General features: G+C 37.9%; 1 protein-coding gene and 1 long non-coding RNA gene across 3 annotated transcripts in view; one reads left to right on the forward strand and one right to left on the reverse strand.

Annotated features, from left to right (window-relative positions):
- Positions 1 to 10,729, forward strand: part of LOC308245842 — a 35,578-nt gene extending 24,849 nt beyond the window's left edge. Inside the window, exon 3 of the long non-coding RNA XR_013960345.1 lies at positions 5,873 to 10,729. This is a non-coding gene — a long non-coding RNA (uncharacterized lncRNA). The remainder of the gene's footprint in view (positions 1 to 5,872) is intronic.
- ROS1 (ROS proto-oncogene 1, receptor tyrosine kinase) overlaps positions 1 to 20,116 on the reverse strand; it is a gene marked incomplete at both ends in the record, with an annotated part of 95,175 nt that overhangs the window by 32,058 nt on the left and 43,001 nt on the right. For both annotated transcript variants that reach the window (XM_080663734.1, XM_080663733.1), the window contains 12 exons: positions 1,522 to 1,639; positions 2,497 to 2,665; positions 6,199 to 6,375; positions 6,471 to 6,703; positions 7,457 to 7,601; positions 9,078 to 9,280; positions 10,503 to 10,679; positions 14,573 to 14,859; positions 15,744 to 15,949; positions 17,553 to 17,755; positions 18,073 to 18,136; positions 18,400 to 18,662. In XM_080663734.1, the coding sequence (XP_080519860.1) occupies positions 1,522 to 1,639; positions 2,497 to 2,665; positions 6,199 to 6,375; positions 6,471 to 6,703; positions 7,457 to 7,601; positions 9,078 to 9,280; positions 10,503 to 10,679; positions 14,573 to 14,859; positions 15,744 to 15,949; positions 17,553 to 17,755; positions 18,073 to 18,136; positions 18,400 to 18,662 (2,245 nt within the window). The remainder of the gene's footprint in view (positions 1 to 1,521; positions 1,640 to 2,496; positions 2,666 to 6,198; positions 6,376 to 6,470; positions 6,704 to 7,456; positions 7,602 to 9,077; positions 9,281 to 10,502; positions 10,680 to 14,572; positions 14,860 to 15,743; positions 15,950 to 17,552; positions 17,756 to 18,072; positions 18,137 to 18,399; positions 18,663 to 20,116) is intronic.

The following is a 20,116-nucleotide window of genomic DNA, read 5'->3' on the forward strand; positions in this document are numbered from 1 at the left end:
TATCTATATATTTTTTTTTCCAGAGAGAAGGGAGAGGGAAAGAGAGATAGAAACATCATTGATGAGAGAGAATCATTGATCAGTTGCCTCCTGCATGCCCCCCCACTGGGGATCGAGCCCTCAACCCGGGCATGTGCCCTGACCAGGAATCAAATTGTGACCTCCTTCCTGGTTCATAGGTCCATGCTCAACCACTGAGCCACACCAGCTGGACCTGACACCTTGATTTTAGACTCTAGTCCCCAGAACTGTAAAAGAATAATGTCTGTGGTTTTAAGCCATCCAGTTGGTGGTATTTTGTTGTGGTAGCCCTATGGAATTAACACAGTCTGTTCAGCTCCCAAGATCATGCACTTGGCACTATCACTACCACTGTACTGTCAGCAGGTACACAGGGTACACAAGAGTGTCCTGACTGAAGAAGTTACTTTGAGATACTAAAGGTAAAGCAATTCATTCTTCTACTCCACAGTCCTTGTCCAGAGAGTAGAAACTTGGGGCAAGAAGATGCGAAGTATTTGTGGAGCTATGCACCTAAGGTGTTACTGAGGGAAACCTGTTAAAGGGGTCCTCCAAGGCCGTAGTGATGCCTGACTGGTGGACATAATCACAGTCTCAGGCCACCAAGACAACTCTGCAGGTCAGAATGTATTTCACTCTGTATGAACAACAGTAACAGAAATTTCAAGAAGATTTCCGTTAGAAATATGGTTAATGCACTCCTCTAGCATGAGCAGGAAAATTTTTTTTAAGGTTATGGGAATGCCAGAGCATGATGAAGCAAAAATAGATCTAAAGCTCAAGTAGCCAGGACTATAATTATGGAAGTGACTTGTCCTTGGAGCTTCTTAAAAGATGGCTTCATAGTCCCGTGAGGGGCGTGTCTGTGGAATTTGAAATTCTCCCTCCGTGCTGGCATGAAATCCGTTCATCTGAGCCAGTTATGATTCACAGAGCTCCTCATCCTGGCTGGATCTGAGGTTGCGTATGTTCATCAGCTGATCACTTTACATCAAAGGCACATTTTCAGTCCCCAGGAACACACTGCAAACCGTAATCTTCACAGTGGATAGAGAGTCCTTTCTGATCTGTTCCTGATTTTATCTGAAAAATACCTAGCTCATTGACAATTTCCCCTATATATTATTCATCTTGCTAAAACAAATTAACATCTGAAATGTACATGCATACCACCATCTAACATTAAACATCAGCTCAGCTTCTTGAAAAGAATAAATATGAAGTAAATATAAATTATATGTGCCAATTATAGAATTATTTCCATAAAGTTTTGACAAGCACTTACAGATTTTTGAGATCTGCCTTATAATTGGAATGCCAAGGTTAGCTGCTGGGAACTGAGCAAAAAAGATAATGAGACATTCTAGGTCTTTAAAGATTCTTCATATTTATTTATAAAATACAGATTGAGAAATATTGTTAATTTTGATCTAATAACACCTTACAATTAACCTACTTAGCTCTTTGTAGTTTACAAAGCACTTTTGCCAATAGACATACCTTATCTCAAGTATATAGTATATAAGTCTGCTTCCATTATCATCAGCCTTTTCCCACTGTATTGAATTTTTACTCCCTTCTAATAATTTTGGAATGCCTGGTTTACTTGGGACTCCAGCTTTGGAAACAAAGAAAATACTGATAAGTCAGAAATATAAAATATCCTGCACAACATATTTTTATAGACTGTATTTATTAAAAGGAAAGAAATATTCAGAAATATCTATAATAATAAAAGCATACTATGCTAATTAGACCAGACGTCCTTCTGGACGTCCTTCTGTCCTTCCCAACGAAGTCGGGGCTGTGAGGGAAGCCCGGGTCCCAGGTGCCAGAGGGAAGCTGGTGCCGGCAGCCGGGGGAAGGAAGGCCTACTCTTGCATGAATTTTGTGCATCAGGCCTCTAGTTTTCATATAAGTGCATATTTTTTAATGAGTATATGACATTTTTATTAGTGATGGATTCATGATAGGAGTAACGTATCTTAGCTTGGTCTGAAATAAGTGATACAAAAAGAAAATATTGTAAGTTTTAGAACATTCTCCCTTGACTCTTGTAAGATCAACTTGGAGTTATGGTATACCTTTTAGAACACTAATGAATTTAATATGCTTTTTAGATGTTTTAAAAATCTTTAACATGTGGTTATAGTAGTCAGTAAGTCAATATTGGGTTGGACACTCAGTAACATTGTTTTCATTTAGTTCTTGCTGCAAAATATAGCTAGACAGGAAATCCGAATACTGAAAAGTGAAATAATTTTGCCCTGTTCAGGATCTTGCAAGACGAGGTGAGTATTATCTCATTACTGCCTATAAGGACTCCTAACTCTTTAATTTCTTCACTCAAGTTTTAGAAATAGTAATTTACTCTTTTAAGAAAAAAATGACAACCTCTAGGATTGGTGAAATAAGTGCTGAGAAAATAACTGGGAAGCTTATAGGGTTTTCTCAGTGCTGTTTGTTAATACCCACCTTTGGTCTTAAAACTTTCTGAAAGTGAGGTGCTATTTTCTCCTGTCCTGTAAACCACCACTACTCGGACATGATAAGAAGTATATGGCTGCAGACCTGTGATGTTACAGACATAAGCAGGACCTTGGCTGCACGAAGCTTTCACGTGGTAAAACTCACTGTACTTCCACTAGAAAAAGAAGACTCGATTAACATTTTTTGTTTCTTTAAGAAAACCTTCTTAATCACAGAAATTCACAAACCAAGGCAATCAATGAAACTTTAAATAAACTTTATTTTCTATTAAAAAATAAGAGTTTCTTTATGTTTGACCCCAAACATCATGCCTACCATAGACAGCCATTTTCTTTTTCATGATAAGCTATAACTGATGTGAAGGACAGCTCTTAGGATAAGTCTAAGGTGGGGCATACACTTCTGACTATGCATCATTGAAGGAAATTTAGAACTTGACTTCTTGTTTCCTCTAATCGTATGTGCCTGCATTGAATCAAGATGGCTAAGAATGCCAATTCACTGCTGAGGGACAGTGATGGATCAAAACAATGATACTTTCAATTCCAAAGATTTGTTCATTTCAAAATGATATTTTTACAGGTTTTGATGCTATGAAGAAGTCCACATTGAGTTATAGATTAAGACATTTAGTTTTTCTTCCCAAAACTTTTTTCAGACATCTAACTAGCATTGCTTATTATTATACAAAGGAAGACTGGATCCCCAAGAGAAGAAAATTTTTGCCCACCATCAGTAGCAAGGTTAGAAATAAAATATAGGAAATCTTACTTTCTTTAGATACTGGGTCTCTGATTTTACTAATCTTAAACTTCTTTCTCTGTGAAATTACTTTTTTAAAACTCCATGTATCTGGACCTTTAATGTCATTTATTTGAAAATGGTGATTTTTTTCAACGTACAAATAGGAAGAGACATAGTATGTGGCATTTTGTCAAGGGTTCTTAGTGTATTTTCCCCAGTAGTTTCCTACGAAGGTCAGCTTCCATAAATAAACCTGCTTTACATCTCCTTTTTCACTTAGCACTCCAAGGCCATGCCATTTCATTGGATGGACACTTTTCATTAGTTTTCTATGCCGTTAGGAATGATTATCTATAGGCCTTTCAGGAAGTAGACCACCTTGCTCCATAAAGAAAGGGGGAATGAGGAATGAAAGGATTGAGAACAAAACAGAAATGCTCATGTCAGGACATTGCCTGATAAACTTATAAGTGTATCAATCCCATCGAGACATAACCTAATGAAACATATACATTGGATCCATAACATTTACTCTGAACCTATGGGAGGGACGAGAGAGAGAGAGAGAGAGAGAGAGAGAGAGAGAGAGAGAGAGAGAGAGAGAGATTGGTCAATAACTGGGTCAAAAATTCTAGCCCTTTGTGGTCCTGCCTCCTTAATGATCTGCTATAGTAATTACCTTAAGTGAATAGTTTAGGTGGCCCAACATTCCACACCATCCAGAAATTAACACAGCTCCTTGAAATATCAGGAAGATGTTTAGCCAAGGGTACTACTGGAAAAATGTAGGGTATCAGCCTTCCCACAGCAATGAATGCTTTGGACAGACCACAAACTTGGCGAGATGCCCCAGGCTACCCCGATAAATCACAACAGAGTCAGACCCTTCCTTTGTCAGAGGCCTACAAGTGCAGGGGTGGACGCAACCACAGAGGGATTTTCAAATTATTTGGTGGAGGGGTGGGGGATGGTGCAAGCTATGATGTCTCAGAGATTGGAACTTCAAAATGTTTGGTTCTGGTAGGGATTTCCCTAAATAGCTGAGAAAAACACAATTTTAATGGGCTTCCATGAAAAAAAAAATTGCCAAAGCAAAATTACTTCTTCCTCTCCAATCTTAAATCAAATATGTTCTTCTTCTTTATACTCTTATGATTTTTAAAAACCTATAAAATTTAAGCCCGATGTAGAAATTTATCTTTGTGCTCAAATTCTTTCATTTTCTATATAAGGAACTTTTGATAGAAAAGAGAGAGACTACACGTTTATCTTTGTCTCCTTTTTTCCTTTCTAAAAAAATTAATTAAAAAGATATATATTCACCCTTATCACCTGCCCTAGAGTTTCAGTATAGATTATAGATTCATCCCCAGCTGTCCTATTACTATAAGGTAGGTTCAAAAGAGATAGAACTTTCTGACTAGATATCACTCATTAACCCTCTCAGAATATAGCCTCTACCGTGCTCATCAATTAGTATCTATACAGGGTCACACATGTAGAAATTACTGTATCAGACAATTTCAGCTTCATGGTTTTTCAGTGGTCTTTCTGAAACCTGTGTTGAGCAAGTGCAAGAACACAAGGAGTTTTGAAACAAAAAGCGTTGCATGAAAGTCATGAGGACTGAACCAGGCAGTCCCTAGCCACAGTCCACTCCAAATGTTGAGGAGTCGGGTGGCTTAATGACTCCTATTCCTTCTGTGGACAGCACCCAAGGAGCACTGCTGAGGAATGAGTCACCTGGGGTCCGCCGCTGCCTGTCTGGGGAGATCTGACTCATGTTGGCACCTGTCTGGGTCTCTGACTTCTCATCAGTAAAATGAGAGGCTAGAGATCATCATCTCTAAGGTCCTTCCCATTTTGTCTCTTTGATCTGGGAAATGAGCTTTATATCCTTCCTCTTCACTCTAAACTGAACTGCATTAAGCTTACTTAAATAGATGTTAAAAAAAAAAAAAAGGTGATCCTCTAATTTCTCCAATTTAATTGCATTTTTATAAGATGACCATTTTTTAAATGGGCAACACATCATCATAAAAATGCTCAGTGGAGGAAGTCCCATTAAAGTATGGCCTTTGGTTTCACCAAGTCAACACTCACCATTGTGTCACATATTTCATAGTTTTTATATGTAAGTACAAGGTCATAAAATAATCTTATGTAGTAAACTCTAAAAAACATCCTGAGAGCAACTTCATTTAAAAAAAAATGAGGCCATGACTATACTGATTTGTTTTTAAGTTACCACTGAACAAAACATTCTTAGCCAATCTTTACAAATGTGGACACATGCATATATAATGATGAAAATGAAATGTAGCAATTAGAAAAATGTAATAATCCATTCTAACTGTAGCAATATAAAATCAATCTAAACTTTTCCCTAGCAGTGAAGTAATTAGATTAATTGATATTTTATAATTCAGTGAATATTTTTATATTGGTTAAAGCATGAATATTTTTGGATGAGGAACACTTATAGTTTATATGCCAAGATCAAATGGTTTTATATCTTACTTCTCTCCTGTTGCTATATAGCCTTAAATGGTTGAAAGAACCTTTCTAAATAGGTTTTGTTTTTTTGGTTATATATGTCTTTCTCTTTTTTTTATAGAAAATACCAAATTGCTATGGACTTTAAACCAGAGAACCATGCTGATAACATCTAAATGAAGTAAAATATTATGAAATCCATAAACCATAATTTATACCCCTTTACATGGAGCCTTTTAAGAGCAAATTAATCTCACTGGGAATTCTTCCTATCAGAAATTAGTCTAGATAGTTCACAGCTTCTAGATGGCAAACCTGAATCAATGAATGTGGTCAAAACTATTGTTGATTGATACAAGAGAATGCTCTAGAGATATGCAAAAGAACTTCCAACTTATTCTACAGCATAAAAGAAGAATTTGGATTAAAGTGTACGGTGTGATCTACCTTCTGGAGTTCAAACCAAAACCTGATGAGGTTCACATTAGATGGAGCCTTCCAATCCAATTGCAAACTGGTGTTGCCTGGAACCAAGGCATAAGGCTTCTCTGGAGTGTCAAACATTTCCACAGTGACAGGGTGGCTCTCAGCACACCACATTTCCTCGGCGTGGCAAGCAAGGACCTTTTTGTAAAAACAAAACCAAAAAAAATCGCTTAACCTTTTCAAAACCTTGTGCTTGAGAATGGCAGTAAAAGTACCCAATAGCCTTGCTGTACCTTTAACACATATCGTTTTCCCCCGGACAGTCCAGTCACAAGGAGAGCAAGCCTTCCATGTGGATATTCACTTTGTCTTAGAGGAGTCTCCGGAACTCGGGCCAGATGTGAGATTGCCAGCTGATAGCGGACCGACTCCTTAGGTCCATTTGGCTTGGGAGATTCTCTCCAGGATGTGACAAGGCTGCTGTCCGACTGCACTGTTGTGTTAATGAGCCTAACAGCCTCTGGTACTGAAATACAGAGCAATGCATGACAAGGGATGTTGCAATAAAAGCACTGGGAGATGGAAGGAAGGGATGGGGTCTTGGTTGAGGAACAGTCATATCATGTGAGCAGAATGAGTGACAGATGGGCCTCAGGGAAGCCAGCCTCTCATAAAATGGTAAGTTAACGGCTGCCTGAAAGACTCTGGCTTATTTTTGCCTAATGACTTAATCATTCTGACTCTAGCTCCAGGATTTGGCCAATGATGATGAATAACCAAACTGGGGTGATTTTCCTGAATTCATCAGAGACCTCTGAAAGAAATGGCATCACCCCATAATAATTGCCACCTCTAAGGACACCTTTTTAGATTCTAGATCCATTTTAAGGCAACATGTTATATTACTTTAAATAGAGAAAAGGCTTGGTCTTCCCGTCCCACCACGTGTGCAGACCTATGAAGATATGGGAAGAGGGTGACACTGTGTGGTGAGAACAAAGAATGTGTTTCTTGGTCCAACAGTATTGATGCTGATGTTTCTTTCAGCTTCTAGTCACTTTTCATTTTGATGAAATATTATTTATTATCTTCTAGTGTTAGAGCAAAACTCATGTCATCAAAGTATTTTTCAACCAATATATTTTTCTTACTAAGCTTTAAAAAGCTCACATAATAAAGATGACTTTATATTCAGGTAAAAAACAAACAAATATAGACATTCACATCACATATATTACAAAATTCCACTCTAGCATCCCACACCAAGCCCATAACTCACCTCCACTTTTAGTTTTCCCCCAAATCTCTTTTCCCAGAGGTAACTGTTCCAAAGGATCAGAATAATAATTCCTTACAGCAATCTGTATCATATATGTTGAAAATGGTTGTAAGCCTTCAATAAGGGCTATCCTCTCCTGAAATTCCTGCAATTAATTTACAAATATTAATATGTGATTTTTATTTTTTGTACAAATGGGGAGGAATTATTTAACCAAAGTGATAAAATATTAAAAGACTCAACATTTTTTATTTTTAAATATGGGATCATGAAGGACAATGTTCACTGTTCTAATCTGCCCAGGTCTTTAGTTGTTTCATAGCTACAAGAATAGATGCTAAATGACTGACAGCCTTCAGTCAATCCTGTGGCATATTCATCTCACATAAGAAGGCATATTCCCAGAGGAGGACACTATTCCATTGGCATTGCGTTAGAAACTCAGCAAAATGTATTGGAAGGATGTGATACATACATGAATACAACAGAAAAGACTAAGCTACATTATCTAGTCATTCTTAGAAATAAAGTTTAAGTAAAAAGACCTTCCTTAGGTCAATGGTTCTCAACTTTGGTTGTAGGTTGGAATCATGTCGGGAATTTTAAGAAAATACTGACTTCTGGGTCCCACCTCCAGAGATGCTGACTGCATTGGCCTGAGGGGAAACCTGGACCCAGAGATTTTAAAAGCTCCAGTGTGCATGCGGGTGAGAACCATGCCTTTGGTGCATGTTAATCAATGTGAAGACAAGATACATGGGCTCTCATAGCAATGTCTGGTGCCACAGCCCAGTCTTAGTCAGCCAGCGATCCAAGCTGCCTCTGAAACAGCTCTCTTTAGAAATGTGTAAAAAAGATAAAAACAGACAAAATAAAGGAAGTCATAAGAATCGGCTGTATTTTCTGGCAAAGTATACTGTGTTAACCTCAAGTAGGAGATGGTCAATTTCACTTTTTGACTTGGTTAAATAATTAGCACAAAGCAAAATATAGGATACACATAATTTCATCATAAGGACAACTGAAACACCAGTGCCCATGTTGCCACGAATTATGCCAATTCATTTATTCACTCGAGAAATATCTAGTGAATGTCTATATAATGTCAAGTACTATGCTGAGTACTAGAAATACAATGATAAATCAAAGCATAGCCCCTACATAATGGGACATTTCACAAAATACTGGAAATCACAAAAAAATATACATTTTTATATTAGATATATGCTGTGGAGGACAGAGGTATATGCCAATGTTCTCTCTGTCAAATGCATTTCTTACCCCTCAAACACAATCTGCTAGATGGGCCATTAAATCACATATACATCACTTTCTAGGGATAATTAGATAACCAGGAAGGACAGAAAATCCAGTTCTTTCGAGGATACTCAGGAAATTGTTACTATCGGCAATCTACCAACTGGTCAGTTAATAAAGTTTGTTGAAGTGTAACTTATTCCCAGACAAGAAGACTAGACACAATATGCTTTGATGAATCAGCTATAACAGGTTGCATAATAACACATCCCAGAAAATGATATAGAAAATACTATGACTAAGAATTTCATATCAAAAAAAGAGTATCTTGTAAAAAGACAAAGACCACCAGCTCCAATCTTACCAGCATTCTAGATTTTGGTTCAGAGCCATTTTTCCCATCATTAACTTCTTTGTAATAAACCAGGTACGTTGGAGTTGGGCTGGTGATGCCATACCAGGTGAGGTTTGTCCTGGAAGACGGTAATCTGATTGTGAGGCTGGTGTTAGTGGCGTTAAGTATAATTGGCTCTGCGATATCTGAAGCTAGAGACAGAAATGCTTTATCTAAAATAATGAGAAAAAAAGATTAACTATATACACATATAAACATTGAGAGTAATATAATTTTTATTTTTTACTTAACTTATAAGGCATGATATATTGAAGTGTTGGAAATATTATTCAGGACAAAAAGACAAGTTTTTTTCTTAAAGATGGGTGAACTAGGGAGCAAGGTAATGGGTAATTGCTTAACATTTCCAGCAGATGGAGCTAGACAGTAGCATAATAAAGTTGGTCCTTGTTTTATTTTGAAGGAATCAGAACATTATATGAATCATATTTTCATGGACTTTTAAAATCTCTTAAATTTCTCAAAGTGGAAAATTAATTTTTAACCAAAATGGTATTCAATTTATTTATAAAATCTTCATTTTTAAAAATATTTTGTAACTTACATATTTTATAAATGAATACATTTAAGCAAAGATTATTTGAGTCTGTTTCATTCATTTCTATCCCTCTCTAGTGGGAATTACACTTAATTTAGAATAACATATACATCTTAATGGCAGAGAGAGCTTGATAAAATCACCCATGAGTCTGTATGATGCTGTTTTCATTTTTGGTTGGTTGGTTGGTTTTTAGATTTCAAACCTTTTTTTATTGTGACTCACAGTAGTAAATATATATAGTCAGTTCTGCTCATAATGTGACACATGCATTCCTAAAAGTCACTGCTTTATACAAAATTGCACAATAAAATCCACAGGGTTTCCGGGGGAAATGGAGTTAGGGGCACAACACTAAAAGCTTCCTGAGTGACACATCTTTAAAAAAGATAGGAACTGAATAAAAGTTGTGGGACACATGTATGTCTGTTAAATGGTTGATGTACAGAATACTACTATAAATAGGCATTTGGTCTTGGAATGCTATGCAATGCTTTGTGAAATCATTGGGAGTCTAAAACATTGTCAGAGAAGAAAAAAGGCAGAAAGACAGGAACTTTTGGGACTAAGAAGAGAAAGAGAAACAGGCAGCAAGAACGACAGGACAAGGGTTTCCCATGCCTCTGGTTGCCTCCCGCAGCCCCAGCCGTGAATGCTGCGTAGATGAACTGCGATCCAAGGCAAACAGCAATCACAGCGCACACCAGACCCTGGCAGTTTGGAGCAACACTAAGAGCACAACGAAGGAGTTGGAGAAACAGCCCGGAGAAGGAGTCATGAGACTTTCCTGGCCTTGAACTGGGAGAACAAGTTGACTATGCCTGTGACTTGATTACCTGGAAAAGGCTGCAGCACAGAACTGTAAGCCACGATGCGCTCACTCCTTGGGGCCTTCACCTGAGAGGGGATGGCCCCACGGCTTTTCTTTACTTGATAAATCTCGGTGCCGTCCTTTGCTGTGGAGACCCAGTACAGATATTCCCCATCCACCGTTAAGCTAACAAGTGTTTTTTCTGTTTATGAGAAACATAAAATAAAGAACATATCTTATGTTGTCTACTCCAAACAATATGTGAAACCCTTTTTCTATATCATAACTGCTACATTTTGAATCTTCCTATTATTTGATATGAAATAATTACACATTTTATGTCATTAGGCTAAGGACTTTCCAGATATGTTCTCATTTTAGCTCCACTTGAAGCCATAAGTAAATACCATTGTTATTAGCTTCATTTTGTAGAAGGAGAAACTGAGGCTTGGACGAGTTAAATAATGTCAAGGCCACAAGGTTAGTCAAGGGCAGAGCCAGGATTTACAACTTACCGGTGTGACTCCAAGCCAAACAATGCCTATCTGAAGGGAGGTACTAGCTGATAGGCGCAGGACTCAGTGCTTTGCTCGATATTTTTATCAATGATTTGACATGAATGCATAGTAAACATATTTATCAAATTCGTAGATATTATTCAATGTTTACTGTCACTAGTATATGGAGTCCCTGCCTTGGAATTCAAAAATATCACAACAGAATCAGGAAATAGATTGAAATTTAACAGGAACAAATGTAACATCCTGAATTCAAGTTTAAAATCAACCCTAGAAATAGCAAATGAAAGAAATGTAGCTTAATAATAGTTTTTAAAAATGATGAAAAAAAACTTATGTGTTTTCAAATGGCAGGCAGCCCAAAGACCAAACACCACTCTCGGTGCAGTAAAGATGATCCAGGCCGGCAGAGCCTCCTGCACTGACCAGAATACACTGAGCACCGTGAGTCATGTCAGGGGTGACGTTTAAGAGAATATTATGTAGCTGAAGCGAAACCGCCGGAGGGGAACCAGGGCAAAGAAAGATCTAGAAGCCACATCCCCTGAGGTGTAGTGATAGATACTTGACTTTTTCCTCTAAAAGAAATGCTTAGGATGGGCTATGACAGCTATCTTTACCTAGTTGAATGGCTATTGCCTAGAAGGTGATTGGCTTATTCTTTTAAATGTAGAGGTCAGAACTCAGATTAATGAATGGGAGGAATAGGAATAGGAATGGCTACATATAAGAAGAAAAATATCTAACATTCAGAATTATCTGAAAAATTAAACAGACTTCCCAATAAAGTACTTTTTTTATATATATATATAAATAGGTATTCAGTCAAGACTGTTTTTGTAAAGGGATTTCCTCAATATCATGACAACTAAATGATCTCTAAAGTTATTCCAATTTTCTAATTTTATGATTATGGATTTCAATTATGGGTTCCCCCTTTTTATACCTGTAAGATAATGCCTACTAGGTAATTCTTATGTATCAGGTGTAAAGGAAAATTATTCTGACACTTGTTAAAATGTTAAGGAAGACTTTAGTCTATTGCAATATTGTAGAGGGAGAGATAATATAGGAGAGAGATGTACTCAACTCTGAATATAAAAGAGATAGCTGAAGATTCATAACCAACATGCACAATGAGAGGGTCAGTGGGTAAAAATTATTAAGAGGATACATCAAGGGTAAGGGGATTCTTGCTAAACTGGCCTAATAAGATTCTTGGTAAAGGCAAGCAAGAACATCCCGGGTGTGATATGAGGGGCTTAATCAGATATTTAAGGTGGGGGAAATTCTCTCTAAATTGATTTAGCAGGATTCTTGCAAAAATTGGACTCAGCAAGAATGGACAAGGAAGGCTAAAGTCCAGACCTGAGGGCTCAGAGGGGCCTAACTAAAGTTTGATTAAGAAAAGAGTCTCTGCCCTAGCCAGTTTGGCTGTGGATAGAGCATTGGCCGTTGGACTGAAGGGTCCCGGGTTCAATTCCAGTCAAGGGCACATGCCCAGGTTGGAGGTTTGATCCCCAGTAGAGGGTATGCAGGAGGCAGCCAATCAATGATTCTCTCACCATTGATGTTTCTATCTCTCTCTCTCCCTCTCCCTTCCTTTCTGAAATCAATAAATATATATATATATTTTAACAAGTTAAAAAATAAAAGAGTCTTCATCACAGATTTATCAAAAACAAGTAATTTTTATAAGAAAAGTTCAAAATATCATTTCTACTCTTCAGCCCACTGAGAGTACAACAGAATTGTTTCTGAAACACTCTGAATGGCATGTCAATAAAAACCATATGTGCAGCTATAGCTTTCATATTCAGACACCCACAGATACACACACACACACATTTGCAATTTCAAAGCTTCACATATAAATCAGCAATGCCCAGTAGCACTTTTGATGATGGAAAGATTTTATATCAATGTTGCCCATACAGTAACCATCAGCCACTTGTGACTTTTGAGAACTTAAAATGTGGCTAGTGTGACTATGGAATTAAATTTTTGATTTTATTTATTTTTATTAATTTAAACTTAAACCACCACATGTGACTAGCACATATTGGAGAGTGAGAAATAGTAGACTCTTAAGAATATGTAAGGGGAATTTAGAATGCATGTTTTTTCTGTTGCAATTACTCCTAATTTGAAGACTTCGAAATTCCTTTAGACTTTCAAATGTTTCCTCCACAAGCATGTGAATTTCAAGTATTTGCCAATTCATGCTGAATGTGGAGTCAGTGGAATCATCAAAAGTGAAATAAAATAGGGTACTGGGAGTAAGATCATGAATGTTGTAGTATGGCCCAATTTTAAACCCCAGATCATCTGCTTACTAACTGTAGCCCTTTGGAAAAGTTATCTTACTTTTCTCAGCCTCAGTTTCCTCATCTGCGAAATGAGGATACTAGTGTGGTGGGCAGTTAGACAGACATGAACAGAGCAAGGATGATGGTGGAAAGCCCCAGTTGCCTAGCAACAAGCAAAACTGGGAAAACAAGGACCTCATCCCCAGGGGAACCTTTCTTCCCCTAGCATATCGCTGATCATTTGATTTAGACCCCCTGACCTTTCATATCGCTGGTCATGCAGTTAGGACCCTCCCCTGACCTTTCTTCCCCTGGCATGTTGCTAGCCCTGTATGTGATAGACCCCCTTGGGGGAACAAACTAGGGGCCCAGAGAACAGAATTAAGCATTAAGCCCTTCAGCATTAAGACTCCAGGACAATGATGTGTACATCTAGGCCTAAGTTGTGTTTCAGCTCCAGGCCCAGAAAAGCAGGAAAACCAGACAAGCAACCCCATGCTGATCTCACCACTAGCTGCCTTGACCTCTGCCCAGGTGCTGACTCAATCAGCGGAGACCATGAGAGGACACACCTGGAAATCCGATGAATGTTCTATTGAGATCCTTCCCAGGGTCCTTTCTTAAAATCCCAGCCCTTAAAAACCCAGCACACTCTCCCTCCTGGGAGCACATCCAACACCCACACCTTTCCCTTCCCCCTTCCTCTCCCCGAAGGCCCTGCTCACTCCTAAACTCCAAAGGCCCATGCTTTTGCCTCTGTAATTTGTTTCCTGAGTCCACTTCTTTTATCACTCGCTTCTTTTACCTCTGTGACTTTCTAAATAAATTTTCTCTTGTACTTTGAGTCTTGGCTCTGAATTTTTTCCTAACTAGAACTCAAGTACCAAGGTCTGAACCCACCAGTCTAACACCTGGTGCTGTTCTCACCATCGCGAATACTAGTACCTGCTTCACCAGGGTGTTATGAAGATGACATGAGATAATGCATTTGGTAGCATTCTTAGTTTTTATAGTGAAGCTCAATACACTGTAGCTCTACTGTTAATAATACAATAACAAAAATATCCCCATAGATCCAGAAAATTATGTGGATGCCTACATACAATTTTTCTGGAAACAACTTGAATTCTACAAGAGCATTTGACGTGGTTTAGAATAAGTACTGTGTGTATATTCTTTTGCATACATGTGGGATGTAAGCCCTTCTTAATGGAACACGAGGGGCTGCCATTACTAATAAAGATCTATATACACACATGGTGTCTTACCAAGCAGAGCAGGCATTGTGATAACTTGCCAACACTGGCATCCTTCCAGATCCATGGCCCAGATCTCTTGCCCTTTGACAAAGTATATCTGTGGTTTCTTTAGGTGAACAGTATCAATAGTCATTACTCCACTTAACTCAGATTCAGTCACATTGCAAGAACATTGGCTCCTTCCATTTGGATGGTTTGTGGCTGTGGGTTGCAGAATGCGGTGCAAGGTCTGGTTGATAATACTGTAGTAGAACATCTGAGAGCCCAAATCGGAAACTTCTGTCCAATACAGGCGACTATTGGGGGAAAAATACCCTCCAACTTAATGAGTAAAATATATCATTTCAAGTATTAGTTTCTTATGAAGAACAATCATTTATAATAATGAGAGGGACAAATGCATCTTTTAGAGAGAACATGCCCACATGCCTAATAACCTTCTTCTGCGATGGAGGAGGTCACAAGAAATCTAATATGTAGCATTTTCCAATGATTTCCTAATAAATGTGTTTACAGCTAAAGCCTTGGACTATAATGACTTTAGATGCTGTATTGTCTTATTAATTATTGTAAATATAAAATACATTTGCAACTTTTCATCAACATCTATCTCCATTCCCCTACTCTCAATTTTGTTTCTGCTTCTTAATACTGCTTAACAATCTAATTTCAAGATAGATTATATCCATGCTATGGCACAAACAAAATACATCTTTTCAGCCTAAGAAACTGCCACTCAGTTGCTGAATAGAGGCCTTAAAAGTCATCCTTTGAAGACATCAATGAAAGATGGATGAGCCCAGAATAGCTTTTACTGTGTGTGACATGCTGCCCATCTACCTCCTGCTCATCTTCTGCCATTGTCTCGGTCCCTTTCTTGTTCTTACCAACTGAGGATATTATTAAACTCTCTGATATAAAAATCTGCCTTGGTTTCCTGTTGGCAATTAACCTAACTTTAAGCTAGTTACATTGTTAGTATGGATTCAGTTTACATTATTTGTGGTTGTGGGCTCATAGTTTATATATATGTAGAGATACTTGCTAAAAGTTAATGTAGTGTGTCAAGTCTCCTAAGCATCTTATGTTCCCATCATTAACACCTAATATTAAACCAAAGATATTATATTAAATATGTCCCTGTATTTCAGCACAATAAAAACAGGTATACTTCATATACCTTAATAGGGGATACACGAAGAAAGAGATTATTGTTGAATTTCTGTTGCAAATTTTCAGCTTCCTGGGATATTTCACCTTGTGTTCAAGATCGACATCAAATATTTGCATTCCATTTTGTGATTCTTTCAGCACAAAGTAGAGGTGCCTTGAAATCCAATCAATTGTAATAATTGTGATAGCAAAAACCCGTGCATCTTGGAAAATCTTAAATCAGGTAGAAAACACAGCCAAGAAGATAGTGGTCATTTTTTTTTTCAAGTTTGAGGACTTTTCTGTAACTACTCATATTACTCATTTATTGCACTTCTCTTTTGTAATCCCAAACCTCAATAACTCTGGGTTGTGTGCCATTGTAACATTGGTCTCCTTCTCACATAGTGTATTTTCCCTGAGTGATTTCAACTACCATGGTTTCAACTGTAAACCATAAACCAATGCCACAAATCCACATCTTCAGGCTGATCCCTCATTGAGTTACTGATTCAAATATTAAACTGCCTACTAAACATATATGAATGATCCCAGGAAACAGAATTCATCACTTTGAGTCCCAAACCTCCTTTTCTCCTACATTTATGTTTTTTATAGATTCCCAACACTCACCCGAGGAGCTATCCCATCAACTGTGGTTCATCCTTGACTTCTTCCTACCGTTTCTACAAATTGTGAATTGGTCCCATTTTAAATATCTCCACAATTTGTCTTCTCCTTTCTCACTTCACTGCTTCTCATTTCCTGCCTTTCCTATCTGGATTTCTGGATAGCCTCCCAATGGTCTCAGATTTAACCTTCTCTGAGTCATTAGTCACACAGCTAACAGAGAGGTCTTTCTAAAACACAGCTTGATCATGTTAATGACCCACTAAATTTCTTCAATGGCTTGCTGCTTGCAAAGGAGGCCCATTCTATGTAGGCTCCTGCCTAACTCTACAGCTTTACCACCTGCCTTTCACTCTGCCCCCACCTCCATCTCCATTCCAAGCTCCTTCTATTTATTTATAGCTCCCTGAATATGTTATGGCTCTCTTGTTTCCCTGACTTAGCGCTTGTTGCTTCCTCAGCTTTTCCCCACCTTTACCTGGCTCATCGTCTTGGAATCCAAGATGTCTTTCCATCCTACCACAACCAACCTGGATGGAGCATCCATTCTATGAGATTCCAACCATATCCTGCCCTCAGCACAGCACTTACACTGTGTTCAGTCTGCCTTCTCCAGTAGCAAACATTCAATGAATGCCTACCACATGCCAGGCATTGTGCTATGCGCCTTACATGCATTATCTGATTTGATCTTCACAGGAATCCTATGAGGTACTACCTAACCGCAGTGATTAAGTAACTTGCTGATGTTCACAGATCCAGTAAGTGGTGGAGTCAGAGTTAAATTCTAGGTTGTCAGATTCCAAAGCTCACCCTCTTAATCACTGTGCTGTACTGTCTTCCTAGTGTTAGACCAGTACTAGATGGGGTTTGTTTAAGGACTATGACTTTTCCTTTTCACCTTTATTCCAGGAACTAACACAGTGCCTTAAACCCAATAACTGTTAGCGCTAAATTAATCCTGAATGGCATTTGCCCAAAACCTAATCTGAGTTTATTTGTGACTAAATAGTTATAGGGCATCTGTTCTTTTCAACCATCCTAATCTTAATGCCTCAACCACAGGCCAGTCATTTTAATTACAGGGCAGTGTGATATGCAGATCTTCTACTTGCTTCCTTTCACAACTGCACTGAAAGTCCTCTTAATAACAACCTGGATAGTTAACATACTTCCTTCCTTTCTAAAGAATTACATAGTGATGTACCTCAGAGCTGGACTGATCGTGCATGTTCAAAAGAAAGAGGGAGTCTCCCTGAGCATAATACGCCATTGCATTATCAGCTGTGTAGCCCACGGCACTGATGTCTCTTTCTGCTGAAAACATCCATACAACTTGATTTTGATCCATATCTAACAAAATCATCTTGTTGCCCAAAAGAGTTATGAGGCATGGAAATGGGTTGACTTCTGGAAACAAAATACAAGTAGGTAATACATATGAGAAAAATAACTTTACCAAAATCCCTGAACTCAATATTATGTCATTTTGAAATCCATGGGTTTATTTTGTGTTCCTCTACTACATCAGTCTCAACGGAGACAGACTAGTTGCTCTAAGCCTAGATATATTTAAGCATGTTTGATTATGATAAAAATTGATTTTTTTTATTTGACTTTAACTTCAGCTCAAAGATTATACTTATATCCCTGAGAATACCAAGGGTTAAAAAGTGTTGTTGTTTTTTAATACACTAATTGTTATTTACACAGGTTGTAGATAGTACCTGATGTTTGGGACTTTACCAAGTCAGAAAATGGTCCAGGTCCTTTGGATGTGAAGACTCGAACCTAAAGAAAGAAAAAGATACAGAACAATTGCATTTGACAGTGTCCTCAGTGATAATACTTAAGTCCTGAAACTAATAAATTATTGAATTTTTTTATTTCACACTCTTTTAAGAAAATTTTTTAAATATCTTTTTATTGATTTTAGAGAGAGGAAGGGAAAGGAAGAGATAGAAACATCAATGATGAGAGATAATCATCAATTGGCTGTCTCCTGCAGGCCCCCTATTGGGGATCAAGCCTGAAACCCTGGCATGTTCCCATACCTGGAAAGCAACAATGTACCCAGGACTCATGCCCTCAAGTTGAAAAGACATCACTGAGGGAGTGATGTTGGCAGCAATCCAGTCTTCAAATGTTTTGTTGATGGCACTTTGGTTGGATATTTGATAGAAAATTTCAAATCTTGTTAACACACCATTTTCATGCTTAGGCTTATTCCACCTAAATTCTACCACAACTTCATTCTTATTGTGGTATTTTCCACTTGATAATATAAATATTCTGGGATTCTCTGGTGCTGATGGAACTGAAAAGCAAAGACACCGATAGGGCAGAAAAGAATAGAAGGTTGACTTTTACCACTCATGATGAGAGCATGGAGCAACTCAGTAATAACTCTTTCTCATTCCAGATAGTTGAGGTATATCTATCTTGTTCTTAAATATCTTCAGGAGAGACTATTCCATAGATTTCTTCAGGAACTTATCTTAATATTTAAGCAAATCTCCCTTATGTCTAAACCAAACCCCTCTTATTACCACTTAGGTACATCTTCTTGTCTGTGCCCTGTATCAATGGAAGATGGCTTATTCTCCTTACAAAATACAATATTAACTCTCATCTCGACAGAATGATTTAGCTGGAGGTGGAAATAGCAGTCACCAGGAAGGAAGGCAGTAACCCAATCTATCCTTCAGCTAGTTCAAAAAAAAAAAAAAATACAGCTATAGGGGATCCTAGGTCCTTTCACCTTGAACCCTCCCAGGAGACAAGATGTACCCCAAGAGTATGATTTGAAGGTCACCATTTATTCTAGAGCCAAACCAAGCAATTCACTCTTTCTCAGTCCTTTAATTTCTCTATCTTTTAAAGGAAATGTCTCTTCCTGATTTTCCAGTTATTCCTTTCAAGATATGATTCTTCTTTCTTTTGACTCTCCCACTCCTCTCTCCAATCTCATTGCTTCTTAATGTTCAATGCTCATGTCTTTATCCAACCTCCAGGCCTTCTTATATTGCACTCACATGGGATACTCACTCTTCTTGCTTCATTCCTCAGGGCCCAGCTAGAGTTTCCACTCCCTAAAGGCCATCCCTAGCCATAGCATCTATGTAGTACATGTGTACATGTGTATTGCCTGCTCTTAAGAATGTTGAGGCAGCTTGATGTAGGTGACGGTTTTGAAGTCTTGCCTACTTACACCATGCCATCACTACTCAGTTATCAGTCTTATTTCTATTATCATTAGCAGAACGTGTTTATCTCTACTGTTTTATGAGCTCCATCAGAGAAAGTACCTTTTCTCAATCCTTGTTAAATCCCTCCAAATCGAGTATAGGACAGGTACACAGTAAGTGCTTAATAAATGTTTGTCATTTTGAATAATTTCCCAACTATATTGTAAATTTCCTGATGGCAAAGGCCAGATCTTATCAATCTTCCTTACTACTCCCAACATCCAGCAGAGTGTTGATGACCCCAGCCCTTACTGTGCCCCCTGTTAGATAGAGTCAAGTTTATTTCCACAGAAGAATCCAACCAAGGAGGACATCCCAAGACAATATCAAAGATAGCATACCTGGACCCAAATGCTAACTGCTCTGAACCTGCCTAAGCTTATGTGACTCATAGAAAAATATTGTTGAAAGAATCTTAATGTAAATAAGATTCTTTATTATATTATTACATTATATATATAATTACATTACATATATAATGTAATAATATAATAAAGAATCTTATTTACATTAAGATTTACCA

The sequence above is a fragment of the Plecotus auritus genome, assembly GCF_963455305.1.
Source record: "Plecotus auritus genome assembly, chromosome: 4".
NCBI classification, from domain to species: domain Eukaryota; kingdom Metazoa; phylum Chordata; class Mammalia; order Chiroptera; family Vespertilionidae; genus Plecotus; species Plecotus auritus.